The following is a 27634-nucleotide window of genomic DNA, read 5'->3' on the forward strand; positions in this document are numbered from 1 at the left end:
TTGGTTTGGATCCCAGCTCAGTCTGTCAAGCAGAGATCATAACGCGTCCTGAGTGGTGAGATGCCGGGCCATTGAAGTGGTTGCCTTGAGGTGTAATTAGCATAGTCTTTCTTTGAAGACAGGAGGTGGTTGAGGACTTTGGAAGTGCCTTTGTTTTGCAATCCTGAAACACTCTGTGAATATACATTAGGAATCGCTCTTTTATAAACCTGCAAGATCAAACTGGAGCCAAGGTCTCAATACATTACAAGTAATTTACATTTTTAAAGAAATACTTTCAGTGCTCATAACAGGTGCAGGATTGGAAGCACAGCCCGCTAATAATTATCCACAGAGCAGAGATAGCATTGGCACTGGCAAAGTGAACTTAACTACATTGCTCCAAAAGCTCTGCAAAAATATTTACTATGTCCTGCTAGTAATATAATGGGAAACCAATAAGTACAAGTCACATCATCGAGCGCTATTCTAGTGTAGACTCGCACAATATCTGTAACTACGCGACTCCAACCTGTCTTCAGAGATGCGGGACTACAAGTACCAGAATGCTAAACGCTGGTAGTTAAACTCAAAACATGGAGGTATATGGCATTGGTGTTGAGAATAAATATGATATAGTATACAAACTGACAAACCCGTTAAGTGTCTTATTTAGGCTACTGTTTTTTTTTTCACTTATCTTATATCTTATCTTATACACTTATCTTGTTTAGTCTCACTTATACCGATATATATATATATATATATATATATATATATATATATATATATATATATATATATATATATATATATATATATTCATTTAAAGTAGAAGCTTGATATAATATATTCTCAAATTTACTAAGAAAAACATATTTATAAATTGCCACCCAGCAATCACCGTTTCCCCCTTGTCTTTCTAGATCCTGCCCATGATCTCTTGCGAGGTTTGCTGTTGCTATGGTGATACAAACACAAGCGGTCTATGCGCCACCCTCCTTGAAAACAAGTTACACAGGGAAAAACACAATGATCAATGAGACTTTCTACACAGTAGTTCATATGTTATTTTAAAAATAAAATTACTTAAAATCGGACGGTGCAAACGCTAGTTGGTGTGAGTTACTGTAGAATACACGTCTATGTATTGCGAGGTAGGTGGCACTTTTTTTGTTGTCAAGCGTGTATATATAAAATTAGACTTTACAAACTCATCACATTTTGCACCGGTATTTAATTTAACATGCGCATGTTTTTTTTGCGGCTTTTGTCTGTTTAGTTTATAAATATCAAAAACAGCTGCTGATTGTGGTTATTTTGCTTGGCTAACTCGTCTGGTGCGGCGGTGTACTGACTGAGTACTGTGTAGCGCAAGTTGGACATGATCACATATCATAAACTATGATGAAATGCACCATTTCTGAAATAAGAAAAATACATGCACACAGTGTTGTTTAAGGAGAAGAGTGCGCTGTTTGTTTGGACACTTGCTTCCTTGTGTGTGTGTGTGTCATGGTTGGCAAGGTAAACGTATTGCAGAGAGCTCGGTGTTAGCGTTTCAACGAGGGCACGTTATAGCCCAGTTTCCAACGTTATATAGCAGTACAGGGGTGAGGTTTTCTTATTTCACAAGGAAAATAAATATACTTTGCTTAATGTTGTGTCATAAACATAGAGCCTATCACAAAGGATTGTTAACCAGTGCTTTAAAATCGGTGATCGTATCTGGCATTATTAACACAACTACTGGTCATCCTTTTAAGTGTTGCCTCCAGGTATCTGTGGTGTAGGTCACATGGTCTGATTCATTGTCACGAGACACTTGAAGTGATTAGGAACAAGGAAGCAGCAGCTGCAACTTTTAATCGCATTGAAATATCTGCATATATCTAGTATCATTATTATTTGTGCTGTGAAAGATGAACATGTACCAAATGTCCTCATTTTAATAGCACATATCCAAAAAAAGGATTATCTATTAATAGATGAGGTATACTGTATAATAGACAAGTAAGGTTATAGACCAAAGGGGTTTTCAACCGGGTGTACGCGTACCCCTCGGGGTACTTCTAAAGGTCATAGGGGGTAGGCCGACTCAGAAATGCACAAATAAAAATGAAATGATTTTTAAAAAAAATAGTATTATATAGTATCTCTAAACCATTGTGCATAAATATTACATTTTTTGTTTACAGCTAAAAGGGAACTACAGATACAATAAAAAAACAAAAAACAAACACAGAATATATCACGTCCCTATACGCATGTGTGATTTCGATTAAGTGGGCAGGATTTCCATTAGGGTGCGTGAAGCGGTTGTCTGGCGAATGTGCCTAGGAGAGCGCTCTGTGCTGTTCATGAAATTTGCTGTTTTTAACTTTTGTATAATTGAATACTAATTATTAATATTATTTAGTAATTTAGCAGACGCTTTGAAAGCCGCTTACAGAGACTTGGGGGGTGAACCTCCTGGTAACAAGCCCTTTTCTTTAACCACTGGACCAACCAACCAAGGAAGCGCAATCTTAATGCTTTTTTTTAGTACAGTATAAGTGCTCTGGTAAATATAATTATTAATCATAATATTCATACTTTGACGGTTTTTGTTTTATTTATTAGGCAAGGCTGCATTTTAGTAACAGCAATATCATCTGGTTGAATTTGTTTTCAGTGTTTGATGAAATGGATACATGGCTTACTTGCAAAACAAAGGAAGAAAATACAAGTCTACAGAAAACGCAGAGACAGAAAGTTATACCGAATCCCTTTGGATAATTTTCATGTTGACTTTAATAAAGACATTTATCATTGTTAGTAATTACTATAGTTTTATCTTTTGGTAAACATTTTAAATGACACACATAATTAGTTAGTATAAATATTGTATTATTTTTTTACTAACTTTGTCAAATAAAAAGAGAATATGACGGTTTCCAAAGAGATTACTAAATATTTATCTTAATTCAGTGCATCCAAATACTAGTAATTAAAAGTTTTAAGAATTAAGCCTACTGTTTGTCACCCAAACTGTTGTGACATAATTATTTATTAAGGAAACGGGGAGGAAAAGAAATGTGTTAGTCAGATTATTGTCCATTTTATTGCAGCTGTTGTGCCATTCAGTAGAGCGAAAACTGTAAAGGGGTACTTGAACTGAAACCTCCAGACAGAAGGGGTACAGTTTCAAAAAAAGGTTGAAAACCCCTGGCCTAAACCCATCTCTTGGCCCTAATCAATAGGGTAGGACAAACAATATATGTATTTTGAATAGAATAAAGTATAAAATGATGTGTGGCATTGCTGCTCTCTGTCAGGCATCCTGTAAGCTGTGTGATTTTAACTCAGCTCAGTGTGTTATGTTCACAGGAGGAACCTCTCAAGGTGCTCTGTATACACTGAACAAATCAGTCCATCAAAAGCCATGAATTTGAATGATTTTATTGTTGTCACAAACCAGCCTAATTCAGTTAAATTAAAAAACAGGTAAGTGCCTTTGTTAGTAATATATACCTTTTCAAATATTTAACATTTAATATGCTCATAAATCAATTTCCAAAAAAAAAAAAAAAAAATGTGGTTTTACTAAATTAATCAATTTATGTTTAATCCTAACCAAGTCAAAATGTAAGATTTTTTTTTTTTGTCATTTGACAGTTAAAGCTGTCTTTTTGGCCATATACATTTATTTTGTACTGAAAAATGGAAAGCTAATATTACTACTATAATTAAACTGGTTACTGTATAGAGCATCATACAATTCACATATGTTATTTCATTATTTTCAGCATACATTACATTACATAAAAAAATTATCTTGATGCTGTACTATTGTATTTTGCTTGACTAATTCCAGTTTGAACATTCACAGAAATGTGCAAGAGATGCGATTAGAAACAGTTCAGTTACAGCTGGAAAGTAAAGACATGGAGAGTCGACTTCAACAGCTGAGACTGAGCATGAGCAGAGAAAAGGATGAGCGAGAGTAAGTGAAAGTGTCTTATTGTTTTGCATTTAATATATTCACAGTATGTAACTTTACAGAAATATAGAGGGATAAACACAAACACTGTGTGCTGGTCTTTTTGAATGGAGCTACTTATCTTTCCTATATATTTTCCATTTTTCCACTGTTGGATTTATTGAACGTTTATTTGATTAGTCTAATGTGAATGAGCGTTTTGGTCAATTTACAGGGTATAATTCCATGTGGAACTACTGTAGATGATTAAGTAAGAGCACATTTCTAAGGCAAATTATTTTGTTTCCCCATCATATTGCCAGCTAATCAGTTTAGTGGAGAACATTTTTATTAGTTTATCACCATAATTTCTATCAAGTCTCCTACTGTATAGGCCTACATTTTAAAGATGCCATTAGAGGCATATTTCAAAATATGTGACTGCATAATTGATATAATGAAACTTATAGCCTGTACAGGTACAGTGCATATATCATGTTATGACACTCACATACTCAGTCATAATAAATTGCACAAGAATTCCATTCCATAGGGAAATATACTACCAAGCTACCAAGCTCAAAATAAAATGTTCTGTGTGATGAAGTACACACATCATCCTATGAAGTTTTTAATAGATATTTAGACATTGTTATTTTTAGAAGCTCATACATTGTGCAGTAATAACATACTGAATGTACTATAGGTTATAGTGCTTGTTTAAATAATTAATTTGGTTTATCCACTCCTCTGGTATTTATTAGCTCCTGCTTAAAGTGGGAATATATCAAGACACTGTATTGGTTATAAGTTAAAATTAAACAGTTGTTTGGTAATGTGAATGTTTAGAATAAAGAAATCTAAAAAAACTACTGACCACTATTATTCTTAGCAAAAGGAATTCAACTGATCTATGATTGACATATTCTCTGTGGACCAATAAAAAACATGTAGACTATTAACAACCAAATTATCATGACTCTGTGTTGTAGTGAATTAGGTAAACTCATTTCTCGTTGTAATCGATCATGTCAATATGCATGAGAGAATTAATTCAACTTCCCATTCAGAACGGAATCCAACATTCCAGAACCTAATTGTTAATTTAGTTTAGAGGTGATGTACCAAACTAATAATGTTATCAACCTCAATTGATTGTATATTCAAATTAACTCAAAAATGGGACGATGATCAAATTCTCTGCATTTATGATCTAACTCCTTTGAATTGCACATTTCAACAAACAAAATACATTTCTTACACACACTAAAATAGGAAGTTATATTCTATTCTATCCGATAGGTCAAATTTTTTAGAAGTCATGGTGTGTAAATTTTCACATCTATGTCGATGATCCCCAGATTTTGATATTGACTTGGCTGTTTCTGTGCTCACAAATTGTATTGCTGACATCAAGCTTTGGATGCAACAAAACGTTCTGCAGTTAAACAGTGACAAGACTGAAGTAATGTTATTAGGTACTCTGCATCAACTGCGTAAATCCATTCAAGGTCAAACACTTGTCTAGCAGTTTATGACTCTTTTTAAAAGCATTCTTTGCCAGCGGGGAAGTGGGGAACCAAGTAGACACAGAGAATGACTTAGGACCCCTCCTCTATATATTTCAATTCTATTAATTTCATACACAGAAGTATACTGAACAAAAATATGAACGCAACATGCAACAATTTCAAAGATTTTATTGAGTTACAGTTCATAATCAGGAGGTCAGTCAATTGAAATAAATTCATTAGGCCCTAATCTATGGATTTCACATGACTGGGAATACAGATATGCATCTGTTGGTCACAGATACCTATTTAAAAAAAAAAAAAAAGGTAGGGGTGTGGATCAGAAAACCAGTCAGTATCTGGTGTGACTACCATTTGCCTCATGCAGCGTGACACATCTCCTTCGCATAGAGTTGATCTGGCTGTTGATTGTGGCCTGTGGAATGTTGTCCCACTCCTCTTCAATGGCTGTGCGAAGTTGCTGGATGTTGGCGGGAACTGGAACACGCTGTCGTACACGTCAATCCAGAGCATCCCAAACATGCTTAAGTGAGGTGATGGCGGCGTATGAATGGCATGACAATGGGCCTCAGGATCTCGTCACGGTATCTTTGTGCATTCAAATTGCCAACGATAAAATGCAATTGTGTTCGTTGTCCGTAGCTTATGGCTGCCCATACCATAACCCCACCGCCACCATGGGGCACTCTGTTAACAACGTTGACATCAGCAAACCGCTCACCCACACGACGCCATACACTCTGTCTGCCATCTGCCCGGTACAGTTGAAACCGGGATTCATCCGTGAAGAGCACACTTCTCCAGCGTGCCAGTGGCCATCGAAGGTGAGCATTTGCCCTCTGAAGTCGGTTACGACGCCAAACTGCAGTCAGGTCTACGGTGATGACGAAGAGCACGCAGGTGAGCTTCCCTGAGATGGTTTCTGACAGTTTGTGCAGAAATTATTCGGTTGTGCAAACCCACGGTTTCATCAGCTGTCCGGGTGGCTGGTCTCAGACGATCCCGCAGGTGAAGAATCCGGATGTGGAGGTCCTGGGCTGGTGTGGTTACACGTGGTCTGCGGTTGTGAGGCTGGTTGGACGTACTGCCAAATTCTCTAAAACGACGTTGGAGGCGGCTTATGGTAGAGAAGTGAACATTCAATTCTCTGGCAACAGCTCTGGTGGACATTCCTGCAGTCAGCATGCCAATTGCACGCTCCCTCAAAATTTGAGACATCTGTGGCATTGTGTTGTGTGACAAAACTACACATTTTAGAGTGGCCTTTTATTGTTCCCAGCACAAGGTGCACCTGTGTAATGATCATGCTGTTTAATCTTCTTTATATGCCCCATCTGTCAGGTGGATGGATTATCTTGGCAAAGGAGAAAGGCTCATTAACAGGGACGTAAACAAATTTGTACATTAAATTTGAGAGAAATAAGCTTTTTGTGCTTATGGAAAATTTCTGGGATCTTTTATTTCAGCTCATGAAACATGGGACCAACACTTTACATGTTACGTTTATATTTTTGTTCAGTGTATATTATGACCCACTCTGACGCTACAATATCTTTTCACTGAGTGCCGTATGATCTTAAAACGTATATCACGTTTTACAGCTGCTTTGAAGCACAAGGAAATTATTTTTTATGATGTGATAATGTGGTCAGTTTACCCTCATGGGTGATGTTATGCATATTATGAAGTACACACGCTTTTTCATAAACTGGGGTCACCGCAATATAATCAAAACACTGTTGAAACAGCTGTTCTGTATTTTGATGATAATGCATTCTGTTCTGAGACAGAGAGCTCATTTAGTCAAAGGGCTCAAAAGGTTCATCATCAGTGAAAAGTGGGAAGACAACATGTTCCATGTTGCTTACCGCTTGTGAAATGCTGTAGATTAAGTGGAATTTTTGGCAACAGTGAGCTGAATTTTCTGAATTACTGTTGATCCTCATGGAAATTTCTAGGCAATTAACTTCTTAATGGATAGAGTTGTTATTGACAGGTGTGGGGCTATAATTTCCAGGAATAAGTGCAGTTTAAAATGCACTAGCACAGTATCTCTGTCTGTATCTATCTATCTATCTATCTATCTATCTATCTATCTATCTATCTATCTATCTATCTATCTATCTATCTATCATGCTTCTTCTAGGTAAAATGTTTTATAGTCTGAAACATAAATATAAACACTGTGGCTCCATACTATACATATATCCTAGATAATGTGTAACATGTAAAGAATGATCTTTAGCATGGAGAAAGTATATGAAATTACAGAATATACTGCATGTCTAAGTACACCCACTTTGTTTTTTTTTTAAGAAAATCGGGAGGATTTCACTGGAGGTCAGGGCAACCTGGTGCCCTAGCTACCCATCCACACGGAGCACCTCAAAATAAAGAGAACAACCTTCAAAAGGTAAGCATGTCCTTTATATAGTTCTATAGAAAAACAAATTATAACCATAAACTAAAATAACCACTAGAGGGGGTAATGTCTGCCTTTGCAGCCTGCTTGGGACATTCATAGATGTTTTTGCTTCTTTTATGCAGTTATCTGCCGGAAAAGTGAAGATAAAAATACTCAAAGACCAATCTGAAGGTATGTCTGTTGTACTATTATTATCGCCTAAAATCACCGATTGCTCAACACCTTTTTAAATTGCATTTGCTAGAACATTTTTTGATGTTTTACTGAAATTAGAACATTGTTGCTTACAAAATGGCCTTTACATATTTGGTTTCATTAAAAAAAAAAATTTAGTGCATTTTAAAATGAGGTTTTGCTTCAGAATTGCGGAAGCCACCAGAGAGCTATCGTTCACCAGTAGGAATGATCAGAAGTGGAAAACCCAAACTCCAAGGAAAAATATGTGGGCAATGTGAATCAAAAAAGGCTGGCTTGGTAAGTGACATAGTTTATGAAAACCTCAAAATAATAATAAAAAAATAATATGATAAAATTGTATTATATTTTTACATTGATCTAATATTGTTAGAAGAAAAACAAAACAAAACAAAAAAAACACCATGACAAAACATTTTACTTGGAAGTAAAATTGTACTTTTTGTAACTGATTTATTCAGATTATTTTACTGATCTGATCAGAATTCAGAAGACTGTAATCTGATGTATTAGCCTACAGGCAATACAGTTCAATAATGAGAAATTCCTGTGGCATTAAACGGGTTAAACAGGGTTTACCACACAACACCAGCAGTGCAGTTGTTTTTCTTTCTGCATTATAAACAAACAAACAAAAAAACTAATTAATGCTGTTACAGTACTTGGGTAGATTTAGTTCACATTTTTGTATTCATTTTTTTATTTCATGCAATAACGCTTTTTGTGTGGTGTTGAGAGGCAATTATGGCCACAGCTGTGAAATGAGGCTGCATTTCGTCCTTACAGAAATGAGAGAAGGGCTGCCATGTTTAGCCTGCAAGTATGAAGCCCAGTCAGGAAGGGCACAGGACTGCAAGTACACACTTAGCATTGGCAGGGGCCCGTGGTGCTTATAATATGGACTGAATGTTTGGTTACTTTTAAAATTGATTCTTTTAAAAACAAGCAATATAACCCTCTCGCACATGTTAGCAAATATTCCAGTCATTGTGGTAAAAAGACCACATTTTGTTTAATGTTTTTGGAAAATCTTAAATTAACATATTTTTTAGGTGTGTATGGAATGTGGAGAAGATTATTGTGTCAGCTGCTTTGCCAAATTCCACCAGAAGGGGGCACTGAAACTCCACAGAATGATACCTCTACAGGTACAGAATATACTGGAAATTCATCATTTATAATAATTGTGACATATACATGGGTAATAAAGCAGTGCCAAAACAAGGCCCACACATTTATTGTGGTATGGATTTAGAGTTCAGCTAGAGAACTGAATCTCTAGACCAGGGGTAGGCAACCCTGGTCCGGCAGTGCTACAGACATTTCTGGTTTTTGTTTTTTCCAAGCCCTAATTGATTCACTGATTGGCTTAATTGGTCAGAATTACCACATGTTCCAGGTATTTAGCAATTGATGATTAAGAGATATACTTACAAAACCTGCAGGATTGTGGCACTCCAGGACCAGTGTTACCTACCCCTGATCTAGACAACATGAAATGAATCTGCAAAATAAGCTTTTCTAAATATATATTGCTTGCAACATCAGCTGTAGTAGGCTGACATACTGGGACAGTTATATAACTTTCCATTAGAGTAACGCATTGACATCAAAATGGTACTTTGCTGTAGAAAAAACATTTACTGGCGGTTGCACCTATATAATTACTGATAGGGTCGTTTTTTCGGACAATTACGTGGAAGGTTATGTGTATAGTAAAACATCTTTTTAAATGTTCTGGCATGACTCATGCTTCACAATCTGCTTGCATCAGATGCCATGTTAATATTATTGCATAATAAACATTCTAAAATAAAAAAAAAAGGTACTGAAAATAAATCAAATGTTATCTGTAATCCAGCCTTTTAAGAGATTGTCCTTTAGATACTCACATTTCTCCACATGTGCCTAACCTTATTTAAGGTAAAATACAATTCCAGGACAAAAAAGCAAAGACTGCTAGAACAATTCATTTTTTAACAGTACTTAAAATTGAATTTTCTCAATTTGTGCTGCATTACTTCTGTAAAAGAAATATCATTGCAATTTACTAGATGAAATCCATCTGCTTCATAGCTCACATGCCGATATCATCACAACTCCCCATGTGAATAAATCCATGACAATAAAAGCATGCCAACACGATTGCTTTGCTTCCAAAACCTTAGACACTGGCACAAAGTAAACCAAACAAATTGCTTTGTGAGATTCCCTCCATATTCTAACCTTGCCACCAGGGTTAAACGGCATGAACACTGATTTGTCTAACCACATAACACCAGCTTACAGTATATGCAACTTTCAATCTTCAATAATTCTTTGCTAGACTTCACGTGTCAGACATGTGACACTGCATCTGGTTCCGCTTCTTTGCATAGCTACAATTATTTTTCAATTTTTGGTTAAATATATGAAAGTAAATATGCTAACATGGTTTAAAAAATGTGTGTGTGAGAAACACACATATCCATTATCGATGTTGCATCCTCAAAAAAATCAAGCAAATTAGTTAGACACGATCTCCCTTTCCTAAAACCATGTTGACTGTCTCCCAGGACCCTGTTACCATATAGGTAATTTTCCATTTTGGATCTTATTATACTTTCCATAAGTTTGCATATAATAGAAGTCAGGCTTACTGGTCTGTAGTTACCTGGTTCAGTTTTCATTCCCTTTTTGTGGATCGGTATTACGTTTACAATTTTCCAGTCTGTCGGTACCACCCCTGTGTCAAGAGACTGCTGCATGATCTTGGTTAGCGGTTTGTAAATTACTTCTTTCATTTCTGTGAGTACTACTGGGAGGATCTCATCCGGCCCAGGATTTGTTTATTTTAAGAGCTCCTAGTCCCTTTAACACTTCTGCCTCAGTTATGCTAAAGTTATTTAAAACTGGATAGGAACTGGATGACATGTGGGGCATGTTGTCAGTATCTTCCTTTGTAAAAACTTGTGAAAAGTAATCATTTAATATATTTGCTATTTTTTTTCTTCATCTACGATTTTGCCATTTGTATCTCTTAAACATTTAATCTCCTCTTTGAATGTTCTCTTGCTGTTGTAATATTGGAAAAACATTTTGGAATTGGTTTTAGCTCCCTTAGCAATGTTCATTTCTATTTCTCTCTTGGCCTTTCTAACTTCCTTTTTGACTTGCGTTTGCAGTTCCGTGTACTCTTTCTGCGTACTTTCTTTTTGGTCCTTTTTTAATGCTCTATAAAGTGCCTTTTTTCGCTGAATATTTTTTTTAATTGATCTATTAAACCATTTTGGCAATTTAGTTTTACATTTAGATTTGTCTACTTTAGGGATATAATTGTTTTGCGCCTCTAGTACTACATTTTTGAAGAACAACCATCCTTCTTCTGTGGGTGTTTTCTCTATTTTACTCCAATCTACTTCTGTAAGTCTCTGTTTCATACCTTCATAGTTTGCTTTTCTAAAATTGTAAACCTTAGCTTTAGTCATTACTTTTGGGGATTTAAAAAACACTTCAAATGAGACCATGTTGTGGTCTGAGTTTGCCAGTGGTTCTCTGACCTCTGTTTTAGTTATTCTATCTTCGTTATTTGAAAAGACTAAATCAAGGCATGCCTCCCCTCTAGTCGATGCCTTGACAAATTGTGTTAGGAAGCAGTCATTTGTCATTTCCACCATTTCAATTTCATCCTTCGTGCTACCCACCAGGTTTTCCCATTTTATATGGGGGAAGTTGAAATCCCCCATTAGTATGGCTTCTCCTTTGCTACACGCATTTCTAATGTCATTGTATAACAGATTATTGTGCTCACCGTCTGAATCTGGCGGTCTATAGCATGCTCCTGTTATTATGCTCTTTGAATTTTTGTCCGTTATTCTGACCCATATTGATTCGGTTTTATTTTCTTTGTCCAGGTTTAACACCTGGGCTTCAAGACTGTTTCTTATGTATAGCGCTACCCCTCCTCCTCTTCTGTCCTGCCTGTCTTTCCTATACAGTGTATACCCACAAATATTATATTCGTCCCCATCACTCTCAGACAACCATGTTTCTGTAACACCTATCACATCATAGTTACCATAGTTGCAGTAGCTTCAAGTTCTAGAATTTTGTTTCTGATACTTCTAGCATTTAGATAAATACATTTAATGGTTGTCTTACCTGAGTTGTTGTTCTTGTTTTGATGCGGTCTCCCTTCTGTTTTTTTGTTGATTTCTCGGTGCCATTATTACTCACTTCTTATTATGCAAGCTCTGATCTCCCTAACTAGGATATACTTCCCATTGCAGGCTATTATGCCCCTGGTTAGCACTTCTGCTTGTATGTGTTGACAGAATCTCCCAGGAAATCAACAAGAATTGCAAACAGTATATCTGGGTCTAGTTTGTCAGGTTGATCTACTGCTCTGCTCCTGCCTCAAGCCCCTACTTTGATTCTCAGTTAGAATTATTTTCTATTCTATTCTCAGGTAAAATAGAATAGCTTTGTTTGTAAATAGCTGCACAAACTAAAGAACCTTTATATTTTAAGTCATATAATTGTATTTATTTATTTTGAACACAAATCATCCAATATGTGATGAAGCTAAAATTAATTCACAGAACCTCTTGTGTGAAACTGACAAGAATGTTATGCCTATTACGTGTGTCATTTCATGGACAGAGAAATCCTATGCTAAATATCAAAGCGATTAAGTTTCACAGCCTATTTATTCACTGGTCAATAAACAGGTGAATATTGTAATTGACCTTTTCACCCATATTCAGGAAATGCTTCTGTAGTACATCATTCTTATGCTATCTTCAGTGCAGGCTCTGGGTTGCAGTTTTATGGGAAAAGAACAGCTCTCAGAATAATTTATTGACATGTGTCGGGTATGATATCAAATTGTACTTTTAAATATGAACCTTGAAGAACAAGCTGTAATTGAAGTCTGTCATAATTGTGCAAATCCCAGACATGATACACTCTGTAAAAATTTGTGTTGCTGTCCATTTGACAGAATATCGAAGTCTGACTGGTCAGTGCGATAGAGCTTATGACACACACATGACAAAAAGTGATTAGCAACAACACCCACAACTGCCTGCTGTGTGATAATCATAATCATAGTTATCTGTCCAGTTACGATTATGCTAAGGACTGCTTGATACATGATTATGGAATCAAAGTGAGTGTCTATAATGACTGTACCGGCTCATGTGAGGGTAGGCTTCAGGACGAGACATTTTGGTGTCAGTATTAAGTCTAAAAAATATATGTATTTAAAAAAAAAAGCAATGTTTTTTATAATCCTCCACAGCTATTTGTCAAGCAAAAAACTATAAAGCACACGTTTTGTTCATTCCCTTAGTATCTTGGGATATATTGAGATTAAAAAAAGAAGCAGAAAAGAGAAACATTATCAAGATAAATATGTATACCTGTAAATGTTGCTCTTACCTTGCCACGAGGGATATACAACTTTTTCAACATTTTCCTTGCAGCTTTTTTTTTTTTGTAATAGATTTTGTTAGGTGAAGAGCACAAAATGTTATACACCATTAAGTGAAAAATCATCTCTCTTGCAGGTTGTATTGATTTGCTTTTCAACATAATTTTACTTGCCAATATGCAACAACCAGGTATAATATTGGCTTTTATTTATTCCAACACTGAAATAAAAGTATTCTTTAGGTGCCGTAGAAATCTAGACTTATTAGCACAGCAAAGTTAAAAAAAAAAAAAAAAAAAAGATTTTCCTTTGGACAGAATTTGTATTTCACTTGAATGCTGGTATAGTAAAGGTTTTAGCTTCTCTAACCGTGTACTGTAGACAAAAGATTTTACCTAAACACTTATTGGAGAATTAAAGGTGGGTAATTCTGAAGACACACACACAGTACTTTTTTAAGAGTGCTGTTTCTTGCTGCCAGTCACAGTTGACAAGTTTTTGATGTGAAAATATATGTAGTTATACCCCATGTGGCTTCTACAAAATTTGAAACTCAGACTCAACACTCGCAACACTAGAGAGCAGCGAGTCAGGAAAGGTAGGCTTGTAGTCATAGCTCTTTACAGTGCATTTGTCAGTCAAACAATGTAAAAAAGTAATAGAAAAATAGTGTCATATTTCATATGTTTGTCCTTACATTTAAACCTATAGTGTCCCACAATCATGTTACATTGAACACATTAATATAATTCATTGGGGTCTGATTACAATATATTGGTACTTGGCTTATATGGAAAAAAAAAAGCTTAAATATTTAAACACAGCTCTCTCTCTCTTTCTCTCTCTCTCTCTCTTTCTCTGCTGCATATTAACTAGTCAATTAAATATCAGCACTGAACGTTATGCTGGTTGGTGTCGAAACATATTTTGATGAATTACATTTTAATATAGATATGTTTTTAATTAAAAAAAAAATAAAATAAAAAAAAAAACTGTCAACAGCACTTTAATAAATGTTAAAAGGGCTTCAGGTTAAGTTTATGGCCCCCACTGCTGGCGGGGAATACATTTTAATAAATAATAAAAAAACTTGTTCCTTTAAATGATATACTGTAATTGGTAATACATGCTAGCTTGTACCTCGAACATACTTCAATGAAAAAATAACATTGCATATTTTGAAATTGTAGCAGGATTACATGTCCATTGTTATCAACACTTTGTTGACATGTTTGGGTCCCACAACTCCCTCAGTTGCCCTTAGTCTGAAATGTCAGTAGTCACATCAGTAATCCTGCAACACCATTTCTGGCATAGAGAAACCTTACAGCTAGGGTGATTATTGACTTCCTTTTTGGAAAGTCTTCAGCAATGTCCTGGTGAGAGCTGATGTGTGCTTGTACCCACATGCATAAAATGAACTTTTTCTCCATCAAGCCTTATGGCAAATTCATACAGATACAGCTGTAGTGAATATGTTCATTGAAACATTTAGAAAGTGTTGCAACAAGTACCAAAGGTTTTAGTGACACTAGTTTATATTTTATGCAATAGGAAACTTAAAAAAAAAACAAAAACAAAAAAAAACATTTTGTCCGATTCAATTTATAATCTTAGATTCCATGCTTAAGGGGAAAGCTACTGTATATATTAAGTAAAATGCTAAATATGTTAACCTTCTAGGTCATCTGTTGTTAATTTAAGGAATAATGTATTTTGCCGCAGTACGAAAAACAAAGTCAATCAGAATATGTTTTCAGGCATTTGTAGTTTATTAATATTATACATTTGTAGGTGATTGAAGCAGGAAGGTTATTTATTTTATACTTAAATTTATACTGCAGGGACTGGTATACGTTGTGGTCTATTTTAAGGTATACATATTTTCTGAGATCTGTTTTTATGTCTCTATACCAGTATATATAATCTGTGAGTGTTTAAAATCTAGTAAAGTTAACACATGTGCAATCCCTGAAACTAGTGTTTAATGCTTAGAAAATACAAAGTCATCATCAAGATGCATTGGGTCTCTGTCTGGAAGCCACTTTATCTTCAAATTATATTACAAGACATGGGAACATTTGTCCTTTTTATAAAGGTCTTCAGTTGGTTGCAGAATGCCTCTAAATGTTTATCAGTAAAGTTATTGCAAAATAAATGAAATTGCTAAAAGAAGTTTAGTTTTAAGGTGACACATTTCACTGAAGAAAAAATTATAATAGACATGCTGTATGTTCAACAGTGAGAAGTTATACAGTCTGGTGACTTCTATAAATAACACTGAAATAAACCTACAATGTCTTTATTGAACAGGGATTAGTAGTGTCCTACTGCATTTGTATTATCTATAGATTAATGACTGTTACTGTAAAGAAGATTTTTAATGAAATGTATGGGTACTTGAAGAATGCAGAAGTTAATCTTTAATTTATATCTGTGTCACTTGCCTAACAGATGGAGATCCAGACTTCCATCAGCACATTAGATGTTGTTAGTGAATTTAAAAAACAAATTGATCCTGAAGAGTTTTCTGTGAGAACCAAACAGAATGATGTTGTTGTGGAGAAGCAGTTACCTGTGAAAAATCCTCTCCCTCCACAGAAGAACACAGATGCAGAGGTAGATCATTGTATTATTATTATTAAGTTACAGTTCTTGGATAAACAGTGATAGCTATAACTAACACTATATATGTATTTTACTGCATTGTAAAGACACAACTTGTTGGTCTTTACTATAAAATATACTTTCAAAATAGTTTTTAATGTTATGTTATTTTTCATTCTTTAAAAAGAGCTTTTTTTTATGAATAAACCAGGAGCTGAATTGTAGCCTTAGTGAGGTGGAGCATTGGCTGCCCTCTCATCACTAATCAGTTACACTATTTAAATCAGTGTGTGCCTCGCCCCCTTTTGTCTGCCTTTTTTTTTTGCTTTTCGCCTCCTTTGTGTACTGCCATTAGTGTGGTGAGATCAACCTGTCCATTCACTGTGTAAATGAAGAGATATGAGTAACTTCAGTGGAATTAAGCAACACAAAACTTCCCATTACAAACTCAAATGGGAATGCACACACTTGTCTGATAATTGGTGTAATTACTCAGAAATCAGCATGCACCAATGGAAATTGAATCGAATATAACCATATGCAAAAGAGGCTAAGTTGGCACAGAAATCTTGAGTTTGATATGAACTTAACTTGATGAATTTTCCATAAAGCATCAATGCATTAACCCTTAGCGGTCCATTTATTCAGTGTTTGTCAGGCGCGTCAGGTCCAATTTATTTTCACACGCGCTGTTTATTTTACACGTGCTGTTTTAATTTTTTTTTCACAGTAAAACAGATTTAAAAGGCACTGCATACCAAAAGGACACTCAGTACTGCATCTCCAGTAACTGCAACTCAGTACTGCATCTCACTCGTTTTATCACCAAACTCCTCAATATGTGATCCAAGTCATTATTTTATTACTGTAACATCGCAAAAAGCTCTGCAAATGTCTGTGATATTCTTTGAGCACTGGATGCGGAAGCAGCTCTCTTCTTTGTTTATGTCTGTGTTATCTCTGTGGTGCAGGGGCTATGTGTATTGCTCAGATCTACCCCTTTTTCTTTGGCTTTCTCTCGGCTCCTATCAGTCTCACTTGGCCATTGAAAGGTTTTCTCGGCTTTTTCCAGGGAAAAAACGACTAGAGACCTGTGTTTGATGTATTTTTGATGATGTTGGACAGGGTCCGACATAGGACCAGAAAGGAAAAATTGTAATGTCGGACCTGGTCCGACATAGGAACGCAAAAGGTTAAGGAGAAAGTATGCCTAATTTGCAAGTTTCAGATGCCGTAATGTTAATTCGAAAGTAGATGTACTACAAAGGGACATTTCATTACAATCACAATTACAATTGGATTTAATGGATCTAATTACAATATGGTCTGACTTGCATGAAACCAAATTATTTACTTTAAGACTATGTATCCTTGTGAAATCAGTTTATTTTAAGCCAATAGTTTCAAACACTACTCATTTTAATTGTAAACATCATGAAAAAAAAAAGAAAAGCCAAGAACAAAAAAAAAACAAACATATTTATTCATCTAACAATTATGGCATTTTGAAGGCTATAGTAATATTTGCAACAAATTGCTGATCGAGCCATTACTGGTTGAGTAGAACATGGCAGCTTAAAGCATTGACTATGAAAGCTGCCAACTCATTTGCATCAAACTTAAAATATAGGCTTACCTTTTTAGTGGTTATTTTTATCCTTTTATTTTAGGTTTCATTTTTGGATCATGGAAATGATTTTGAGGTCCAAAGCATCAGGAAAAGTAACCAGAACAAAGGTTTATTGTTAAGTGGTAGTTTTGATGAGGAAGAGTCTGCAAAGTCTTTTCAGCAAGTGTTGATGGAATGGAGAACCGGAAAAGAGAAAAATGAGCAAGAATGGAAGCCCTATGAAGCCGTACCAGGTATATGCAGTATATTCCTGACATAAGTTTGTATTTCTACATGGAGTATTTTATATATGTTCGTTTCCTGGAATTCCTTTTTGTAGCTAGCAAAATAAAACAACCACCTTAGAGTACTACATCCTTGTCGCATAGTACTTCCTTTTTTTATTCCTTTGCTAATTTAGTACAACTCAACATCCAGCCAGATTGTTCTTTATTACATCATAATAGTAGGTGCCTCAAGTAAAAAAATGTGCATTACAGCACTAACTATCACATTCCTAAGTCATTCCAATACAAATTGCTTAATAGCAGATGTGACCATCAATCTAACAAAGGTTATTTACATTTCCCCTAGATATTGAAAAACATGTCTACGATGTACTTTTGATGTTCAGAAACTAAAGTAATTTAGTATTGATGTGAGTGCAATTATCATAAAAATGTATTGGACTTAAAATAGCATAAGTCAAGGTTATGAGAAAATGTAGAATACATCTTTGGAAAGATCTATTTTCAACATTAATTCACATACTTTCCAAAGATATTTAAAATCCTTTCTCACAGTAATGTGTTGGTGAAAAGAACCCTCCATTTTTGCATTATAGTTGTTCTGGATGTGAGCCTAGTTGTAAAGTTTTAGAAAAATGTCATCCTTGTCAGGGATCCCTAAGGGTTTCTAGAAACATCATTATTTCAGCGTTTTCCTTGTATTATAATAATAGAAAGCATTAAGGTATAATTTATTCAAAAAAAATGTCTGAACAATAAAATATAAAAGCATGTCAGGTTGGAGAGAGGGTTTTTTCTTGAAAATTGTGCAGTTTTCATCCCTAGAGAAATCTCTCCAGTTTCAATACCCACAACCACATTCTCTTAATAGAGAGCAAGTGTCCAGCCAACATCCTTCTTAGTAGGTGTCACTGTGATCTAATGTGCAGGTGTCTAGGCTTAGTACACAAGACCAATGTCATCCACCTACATTCTTTGACTGAGTTGTTGGTCTTTCTTTTTTCTTTCTTGAAGCAAACTAGTTGGCCGTAGAACTGAGATGTGTTGAGGTTTTTGAAATTGCGGTCGTGTTTATGAAAGTGTAACGTGATGATTGGTCTGGGATTAAAGTTGTCACTCTTATCTCTCTTGTGCTAATCTAGTAGAGACTGATTAGCTGGCTTCACCAGTGCACTGGGTGCTGAATTAAAAGTATTTTGTTACTGTATAACAATATTTCCTTTATCAAGCACTGTCTTCTTTTGCTTTGCTATCACCTTGTAGTCTGTGTCCCAGTAGGTCTTACTGGGACACATTATTATCTACAGTGTATTAATTTGTTATTCTTTAAAAACATTACATATGAATGTACAGGTTCATGATTGATTTAGGCATGCAAATAGAATGTGATGTACTCAGGAATGATGGATGACATGTCCTTCGTGTCCTGCAGATACATGACAACATGACGGCTTTTGCAAAGAGGAATGCAACAATGAGGAGTAGTGCGAAAATATATGTCAGCATAGATGTGATTGCCAGTGTCTATGGCTTTGCCATCTCTTTGTATAATATAGATTGTGAGTAGAGCTCTCCACTTAACTACCTTCATGTTGACATTAAAACTGCTTAAGTACTTCAGACTGGTAAAGATGTCATTTAACCCATGTGAAATGGGTGGGGGGGGGGGGTGCATGACCCCTTGCAACAATTATTTATTTATTTTTTTAGCGCAGAAATTATTAAATGAATCCTTGAATCATAGGTTACTGTGCATAGTGGTTCTTGTAAATGTAACAACTCTTTTGAACTCTTTTTCCAGTCATGTGTTTTTTGTATCATCAACCACAAATCTGGTTTACTTGTGCTAGAATCAAGATGATTCAGTGATTAAGTAATATGGCTGATCTTAGCAATCCATTCAAAATGACTTTAATGTATGATTTTATATGTTGTACATGATTTTATATTTAGTGGGTATCTAGTTTGTAATATGCTAGTAATTGTAGCTGGAGGCTACACTTTAGTGGATGAAGGCTACATGACCATTATTAACAGTGGATTAGGCAGACATTAATGTGTTATTCCCTTTGATGGGATTCTTTATAATTATGTATAAATGAAAAGCAGTTGTCATTAAGAATGTAACCACCATCTCAGAATAAAATGTATACATTCCCTTTTATTGCTTCTTCAAACTCCCCAGATACTGTTCTTCTGTAATTAGGAAGGCTGGCTGAAAGCCTATCACTGGCCAATATTGGCATGTTCTTTACTGAAGGACAAGATAAGACTTCTCGCCTTTGTACAATTCTTTGTCACTTTTTGATTTGCAAAACAAGTTTATCACCAATGCTGTTCCAGTTTTTCATTGTCCAAGGGTCGGACTCCATTGTCTGTCATAATGTGTTAGTTTTAACTAATCTGAAAACAGATTATTTCCATCGTAAAAAAGAAAGTTTAACAACCACTTAGGCATGGATTAAAAAAAAAAAAAAGGCCCCAACCGGGGTAGTCGTAAGAACAGACCAATTTTAAAATTCCTGGTGAAATTCGTTAAAGCACAGTTTATATATATATATATATATATATATATATATATATATATATATATATATATATATATATATATATATATATATATATATATATATATATTTTTTTTTTTTTTCACATCTGTTTATGTACACGTACACTACTCAGTATTCTCTTCTGGTGGCTAGCAACAGATTAGTACATTAATACATATTTAATGGAGCAGGACAATAAGGCCTCACTATGCCCGAAACACACACCTCTTCTTCCAGTCAGACAAAGCTTTGCCATGACTAGTCCATTTTCCCAACCAGTCCAGTTGTTCTTCAAGATGAACATTTTTATCATTGTATTTACAGTACAGTAATAAAACTTACTTTTGACATTTAGTTCATTTAACAGACTCAAAGCAAATGTATTATATTATAACACTGTGACGAACTGATCATCACAAAACATTTGTCATCACACCCCTACTCTGCAGTCCCCCAGAAGAGAGGTAGCACATCGTGGATCAAAGCTCACATGTTTTAAAGAGGCTGATTCTGACATAATAATGAGCAGTGTGTGGGTTCATGTCTTCTTTCAAGGGGTGCTTGATATAGCAAAGTACATTAAGAAAAGAAAGTCTCATCTGCTTTTTAAATTCTGCAACAGGTTTTATCGCTCCACAGGCTTTATTGACACAGTCAGGGCAACTGACAAGCTGTACATTTTCACAGTTCTCCTTGTTTTCTACTTCCGGCTTTCCTGTCATATAACTAAGTTTGGTGTTGTCAGCTAGTCACGCTCACAGTGGATGTGTAAGACCCCGTTTACACTTTAAGGTGGCCCAGAGCTGCCTTTTCTCATACGTGAACGTTCCAGGGCTGGGACCATATGCATAACTGCAAAACAGACTAGGGCCAGCCTTTTTGTATCACATGACCAATGTGGTTGCATAGCTCAGTAGACACTCCCATACTCCCACACACGTGAAAGGTAGCTAGAAAGGTGAATGTTCTGCTAGCCAAGACAGCTGTGGATTAATATTGCATGCTAATTATTTCTACATCATACAATTTATGACCACTGATGGTGCTGGTGACTTGGCATATACAGCCACCGTTGTTTATTTTACATGCAATGATATACATGGCTACAGAAGTGTGTGTCTTTACATTAAAATGCCAATCATTTCTTTTAGCTGCTTGATTTTACACACACATAAAATACTGTTCTCATCCACAAATATTAAGGTTGTTGATGACCCATGTGAGGGTGAGATCCTCCCTGTAATATTTCAATGTCTGTTATTGTGATTATTATTGTTAATGTTATTTTACTGGTGATAGAGCAGTGGTTTCTCATGTATCATGCATGTTGTTGACCAAAGTCTATTTGATATATGACAATGCATTGTTGTATTTAGATTAAGGTGCTTCCCTCAATGAAGTGGTAATGGTTAAGGACTAGAGAATAATAATGACAATGATAATAATAATGAGTAAACAATAGAATAGTTTAACGATCGTGTTTATAGACAAAGATACATTAGTGTAGGTTAAACAAATATGTATGAGAAGACACACGTGTAATTTATTTAATGCTATGTCTTTCCTTAGGAGGGAGCAGTAGTACCATTATTAGATAGTCAATAGTGAGCTTATCTTGTGAATGTCAGTCATTGTATGTACAACATGATAGTCATTTGCAATCTAAGTGAAGTATCTGTTACGAAAATAAATATTTACACCTGTCAACACTAGCAAGTTGCGGTTTCCTGCATTCTAAATACCTCTGTGTTCTTGAGAGAATAATGTATAGTCAATAATATATGTTTTTTTAACATATACCATACAGTTGCTACTGTGTTGCATTGAAAAAAAAAAAATTAATAAGAAACATCTGCTACAAATCAAGGATTACTGTATATCCTGGTAGCTCTTCCATTCTGAGTGCAGGCTATCGTTCCATTAAAAAAACAAGCAATTTGCCACATTTTAGGCGTGGTTTTCAGTCACATGTGAATGCTCAAAGTTGTTTTAAACTGCAAATGTAAATGGGGTTGCAGAACTAAATCTGTGGCGACCCTGGGCCAGTCCAGTAGTGTGAACGGGGTACATGGTATGAACGGGGTCCATGGTGTGAACGGGATCAATGTCTCTTTGTCTGGTCACTTCTCTCATTTTCTGTCATAGCTCCGTTGGGTATTCTGAAGCTGTAACATTTTATTTTAATGCTGCTTTTATCTTTTTGGCAACAGTCTCTGGCACCTAGGGTCCAGTATACAGGGTTGCTAGACTGCAATGCACCACTCAGCTTGTTAACCAGACCAAGAATCTAAATTATAAATGCTTTTAAAGAATTATAAATACTTTTCAGTGTTCACAGGGGTATCTGCAGTTCAAGCAGACCTGTCAGATGCAAGAAAACCAGTTGACATTGACTTCAGTGAACACAGTCTGAGTTATATGGAGAGACTGCTATTAAAAAAACATAGAAGGTATGGAAAATGAATTTCTGCATATTTTCTTTCACTTTTTTTGTTATGCAACCCTTTAGATTGCGCGTGTGTGTGTGTGTGTGTGTGTGTGTGTGTGTGTGTGTGTGTATATATATATATATATATATATATATATATATATATATATATATATATATAATATAACTATACACATAGACCGTTGTGTTTGTATCACCATGCAGCAGCAACAGCAACCTCGCAAGAGATCATGAGCAGGATCTAGAAAGACAAGGGGAAAACAGTGATTGCTGGGTGGCACTAACGACCCACCGTTTTTATTTAGTAAATTGCAGAATATATTATAACGTCTTAGTTATAATAAGTTCCAATGATATAAAAATGAATATATATATATATATATATATATATATATATATATATATATATATATATATATATATATATATATATATATATTAAAAAGGAAAACTGCTGTGTACCATAAGGTGCAAAATCAAAAAGAAAAAGGTAATGTAGGTACACAAAAATAATTGGTTAAAAAAAACCCCAAAAAACGATTATATCAGGACATATATTCTTATCTGTCAACAGCATAGCAATCCAATTATGGCATGACAGTTGGAAGCGAGTTATATCAGTGAGGTTTGAACTGGCACTCTTAACAATACAACTGTGGAATACAGACTGAAAGAAATTCTTCCCCTTCAGACTTACTGGTGGAGGAAGTGATATAGAAGGTGTCCAGATGATACATTTGCTTTATCATACATTAGAAACACACACTTTTTTTGTGGCGTTGGATTTGTGTACTGAAAGCAACAAGGCCAGCAATGTCATTCAAAGCAATTGATAGATGATAAAAAAGATAATCTCCTTTATTCTGTGATTCACTATTAAACCAGTATTGTTTTTGAGCTGTTGCATTTTCTTTCCAGAACCCCTGTACAGCAGTGTGGATCGATGTCTTTGACCTCTTCACCTCAAACACCCTTAATGGAGTCAGACATGCTGATGGATGAAGAAGGGCTGAGTTTGACTGGTTAGATCCATTTTTTTAAATATACAATGATACAGTAAGTGGACCCTGCTCACTCTTCAGGTAGTAGTCAAAATCCTGAGGGATTCAACGTGGTGAAAGTTTGGGACGTTGATTGCAGTGGAGTTTGCTTTGGTGGGGGGGTGGGGGGTGGGGGATTATTACCCTTTTGAGATGGGAAGGGGCATGAGAACCAGTATGAAGTGTGAATAAAGGTTGTGGCTGTAGATCATTTTACAGCTGCTGCAAGCAGGTACTGTGTTTTTATCAGGCCACAGTGTTTGAAGATAGTTCTATTTCAACTGTATTAAACAGCTGCTGTTAATAACAGCAGTAAAAATTAATCATCATCATAATAATAATAATAATAATAATAATAATAATAATAATAATAATAATAATAATAATAATAATAATAATAACTGTGTGCAATCTGTCTCTTTCCTTAAACGCTGTAGCTGAAGAGATGGAGGAACACAGATATTACACTGCTCTTTTTAAAGTAGATGAGTTTCATCAGCATAATCAGCTGACTGGATCATCCTTAAGTATTTTAGAATTGGACGAGGTAAGATTTTTCTCGTTTTTAAAAGGTTTCAAATGTGGTAAAGTGTCAGTGCATTTAAACCCCCTGCTGAAATAGCTTTACTGCATAATACATTGACCGATCCATTTTTCAGTCTTAATTAAACTGTACATTTATTGAAAGGCATTTAGGCCACTTACCCCAGATTTGATAAACACATTTCTAAATTACAATGCCAGTAAAAAATGTTCCGGGTTTTCTCTCGAGCGTTACCTAGGGGAAAAGGACTGCATGAAAACTAACAGCTACTGTATATGGTGGAAGCGCTTGCTCAAAAATAAGCCCTGTTATACTAGTATTTTTATCTTTACATTTGTTTACTGTATGGATGTACCCTATGGATGTATGTAAACAAATAACAGTATTTTTCTCTTTAGGTTGTTAAAGAGCACTTGGAGGAGAGTAACAGCTATGTGGTGGAGGAAGCAGATATCGAAGAGTACGTTAAATATATATTTTAATAATAATAAAAACTCCATTGTACAGAACACTTGTTACGCTAACTCATTACCGACCTAAGCAAAGCTCTTCCTACAGCAGCGTGAAAGTTGAGGGACCATTCATTTGGACAGATTTTTTGTTTGCATAGTTATTTTTTGAGGAGTATTGTTTAACATTTCAATACAATTGCTTACTTTTCATTTTCCTTTTGTCAAGAACCAGAGAGAAAAAGCTGACTCACTTGAGAAACAATCTCTACTTGACAGAGCTGAATTTGTCTTTTGACAAAAGGTCAGAAATGTCAGCAGTCCAAGAATCAAAGAACATTGGAATGTCTTCCCTCATGGCCACATTATCTGAAGATGAAAAAACCCTTTCATCAAGCAGTAGCACAAGCACCTCAGCAAGCAAGCAGAGACTTCTCTCAGGTACAAGAGAATGTATAACTGCAACTACAGCTTAAAAAAAAAAGGTTTTAAAATTGCATGAGGCACTTAAAAGTGTAATTGATTCTTAAAATACAGTACTTGTATGAGACAGTGTGATGCCATTGAGAATTGTAAGTATGATTATATAAATATTTGTAAATATTAATTAGAACTTTAGTCTAATATTAACTGTAATGCTGATGTGTGTCTGAATGTATACATTTCCACAATATTACTAGTACTGCTATACTGTATTACTTACTATCTTGTATCATTCGTTGATATTAGTAGAGACACAGTTTTTGAGCCCCGTTGCTGTCTGACTACTGTCAAATATTTTATGAATATCTCCTCTTGAAACTGTTTGCCAGTGACATACAATATGGATTGTAACATTAGGCTGCCATGGATACCCATCACTAATGCATTAGCTGCAAAAGGGAGTCAGAATCCATTCCCGACTGTACTTTGTACATTGTTATGTCAACTGAATTTACTTTCCAGTGCGAATTTGAAATCCTCTGTAGATGTGTTTAATACCTTCAGAAAACAGAAATAATAATTGCTTATCCAACAGAACTAATTCTGTTTTTTTTTTTTTTTGTCTTTTGTTTATACAACAGCTGGAAAAACATCAAGCACAAATGTGCATCTTTCATGTTCTCTGTCTGTTTCTGCTAAAACAGAAAGAATGGCCCAAAACAGTCCACGGAGACCAAAACAAAAACAAAGGCAAAAGAATGAAAAGCAAACCACTAGTGAACCGCTGAAATCTCATAATACATCACTGTTATTAAATGTTTCTCTGGAAGATGCAGCTTCCACTGCAGATGAAGTTCCAGGCAGAAACCGTTTGCTGGCGAATGGCAGTACTACAGAAAGCATAGATGTGGGCCTCTCTGTAAAGCCGTCTATGGTAAAATATACAACTAATTAAAACAGAAGAAAGTGGAACCAGTCATTTACTAACTGCAGAAGAGATAAAAAGTATATTTGACTTTGGCAACTGATCTCTGTACAGCTCGAGGACAGGTTCAGTTTTTATTAAAAAAAATAACAAACATCTTTGGCTTTTATGTGCTTGCTCACTTATTGACACACAGGGGGATTATAAAGGCAAATTATGAAACCTTTCCTGCAAAAAGTATAATTGGCTAAATGTGAGAATTCAGCAAAGTGAATGGGTCACAATTCAGATATTTCTAAGTGTTACTTGGCACACCAATGTCAGCTTGTTAGATGAGCGAGAAAGGCAGTCATTAGTGAACAATGAACCATCCAGGAGCATGACACATCATTATATAATTTTCCTGGTTTTCAGTGATGCACAAAATTATTAATTAGGTATAATTCAGATTTAAATAATTTAATTTCTTATTTCCTTTCTTACTGCAGTGCAGTCTACTTTGAAATCTCAAGACATTTGAAACAGAAAATGTAATTTGAAAGTAACACTTGTCATGACATTGCTTTAACGATGCAGCTCTTGCAAGGCAAGAAAAAAACAATGACACAAAATGGTTTGTTGAGTGTCTTAAATTACATATTGAAGCACATAAAATCATTTTTACATATTTTTTCTGTCAGCCAGTAAAAAACGTATTAGGCAGTACTCTGTAATGTCCTTGTATGTTAGGCATTTATTGGTTTCGGTTTATAAGTCAGTCCTTAATGTAAAGTATGCATTTTGTTTTATTCACTTTATTTTATTACATGCACTGCAGATTGCAGATCTGTTGTTTGGGCTAGTGTATAAATCACTGAACCGTAGATGATATTTGTTATCTTTTCCTGATAGGCACTGCATGAGCTTGCTCAAAGACAACCTATGGAAGTGGACCACTATACTGGCCTAAATGGCTTTTTTACACTAGGCCTGGACCCTGCACACATCAGTTCAGATCCTTTCCCTCAACGTGCCTCCTGTCAAAGTGAAGAAAATAAACAGGACTTGCAGACTGAAGGTAGGAAATATTTTATTGTCATGACAGACTGTTTTGTTACAGTATGCAAAATACATTTTCATCATGAACATAGGACCCTATTTTCCACTAAATATAGGCCGAGCAGTAACTTTTGAGACCCTGCAGGTTCTTAACATGGCTTCTGTGTGTATAATTATAAAAATAGATCTGCCCTGAAAAACAATGTATGCATTCCCAGAAAGTCCACCTGTACATGGCCCCACGTGTG

The 27634-nt window shown here is 35.3% G+C and overlaps 1 protein-coding gene across 1 annotated transcript in view; it reads left to right on the forward strand.

Annotated features, from left to right (window-relative positions):
- Positions 1-983: 983 nt before the first annotated feature.
- The window catches only part of zbbx (zinc finger, B-box domain containing), a 36018-nt gene continuing 9367 nt past the window's right edge, over positions 984-27634 (forward strand). Inside the window, exons 1-16 of the mRNA XM_041269881.1 lie at positions 984-1136; positions 3349-3465; positions 3851-3964; positions 7789-7885; positions 8020-8068; positions 8259-8371; positions 9145-9240; positions 15960-16124; positions 17783-17975; positions 22848-22968; positions 23886-23989; positions 24445-24554; positions 24950-25011; positions 25230-25441; positions 26065-26357; positions 27240-27405. Of these exons, the coding sequence (XP_041125815.1) occupies positions 3404-3465; positions 3851-3964; positions 7789-7885; positions 8020-8068; positions 8259-8371; positions 9145-9240; positions 15960-16124; positions 17783-17975; positions 22848-22968; positions 23886-23989; positions 24445-24554; positions 24950-25011; positions 25230-25441; positions 26065-26357; positions 27240-27405 (1957 nt within the window). The 5' untranslated portion in view covers positions 984-1136; positions 3349-3403. The remainder of the gene's footprint in view (positions 1137-3348; positions 3466-3850; positions 3965-7788; positions 7886-8019; positions 8069-8258; positions 8372-9144; positions 9241-15959; positions 16125-17782; positions 17976-22847; positions 22969-23885; positions 23990-24444; positions 24555-24949; positions 25012-25229; positions 25442-26064; positions 26358-27239; positions 27406-27634) is intronic.

The sequence above is a fragment of the Polyodon spathula genome, chromosome 14, assembly GCF_017654505.1.
Source record: "Polyodon spathula isolate WHYD16114869_AA chromosome 14, ASM1765450v1, whole genome shotgun sequence".
In the NCBI taxonomy this organism is placed as follows: Eukaryota; Metazoa; Chordata; class Actinopteri; order Acipenseriformes; family Polyodontidae; genus Polyodon; species Polyodon spathula.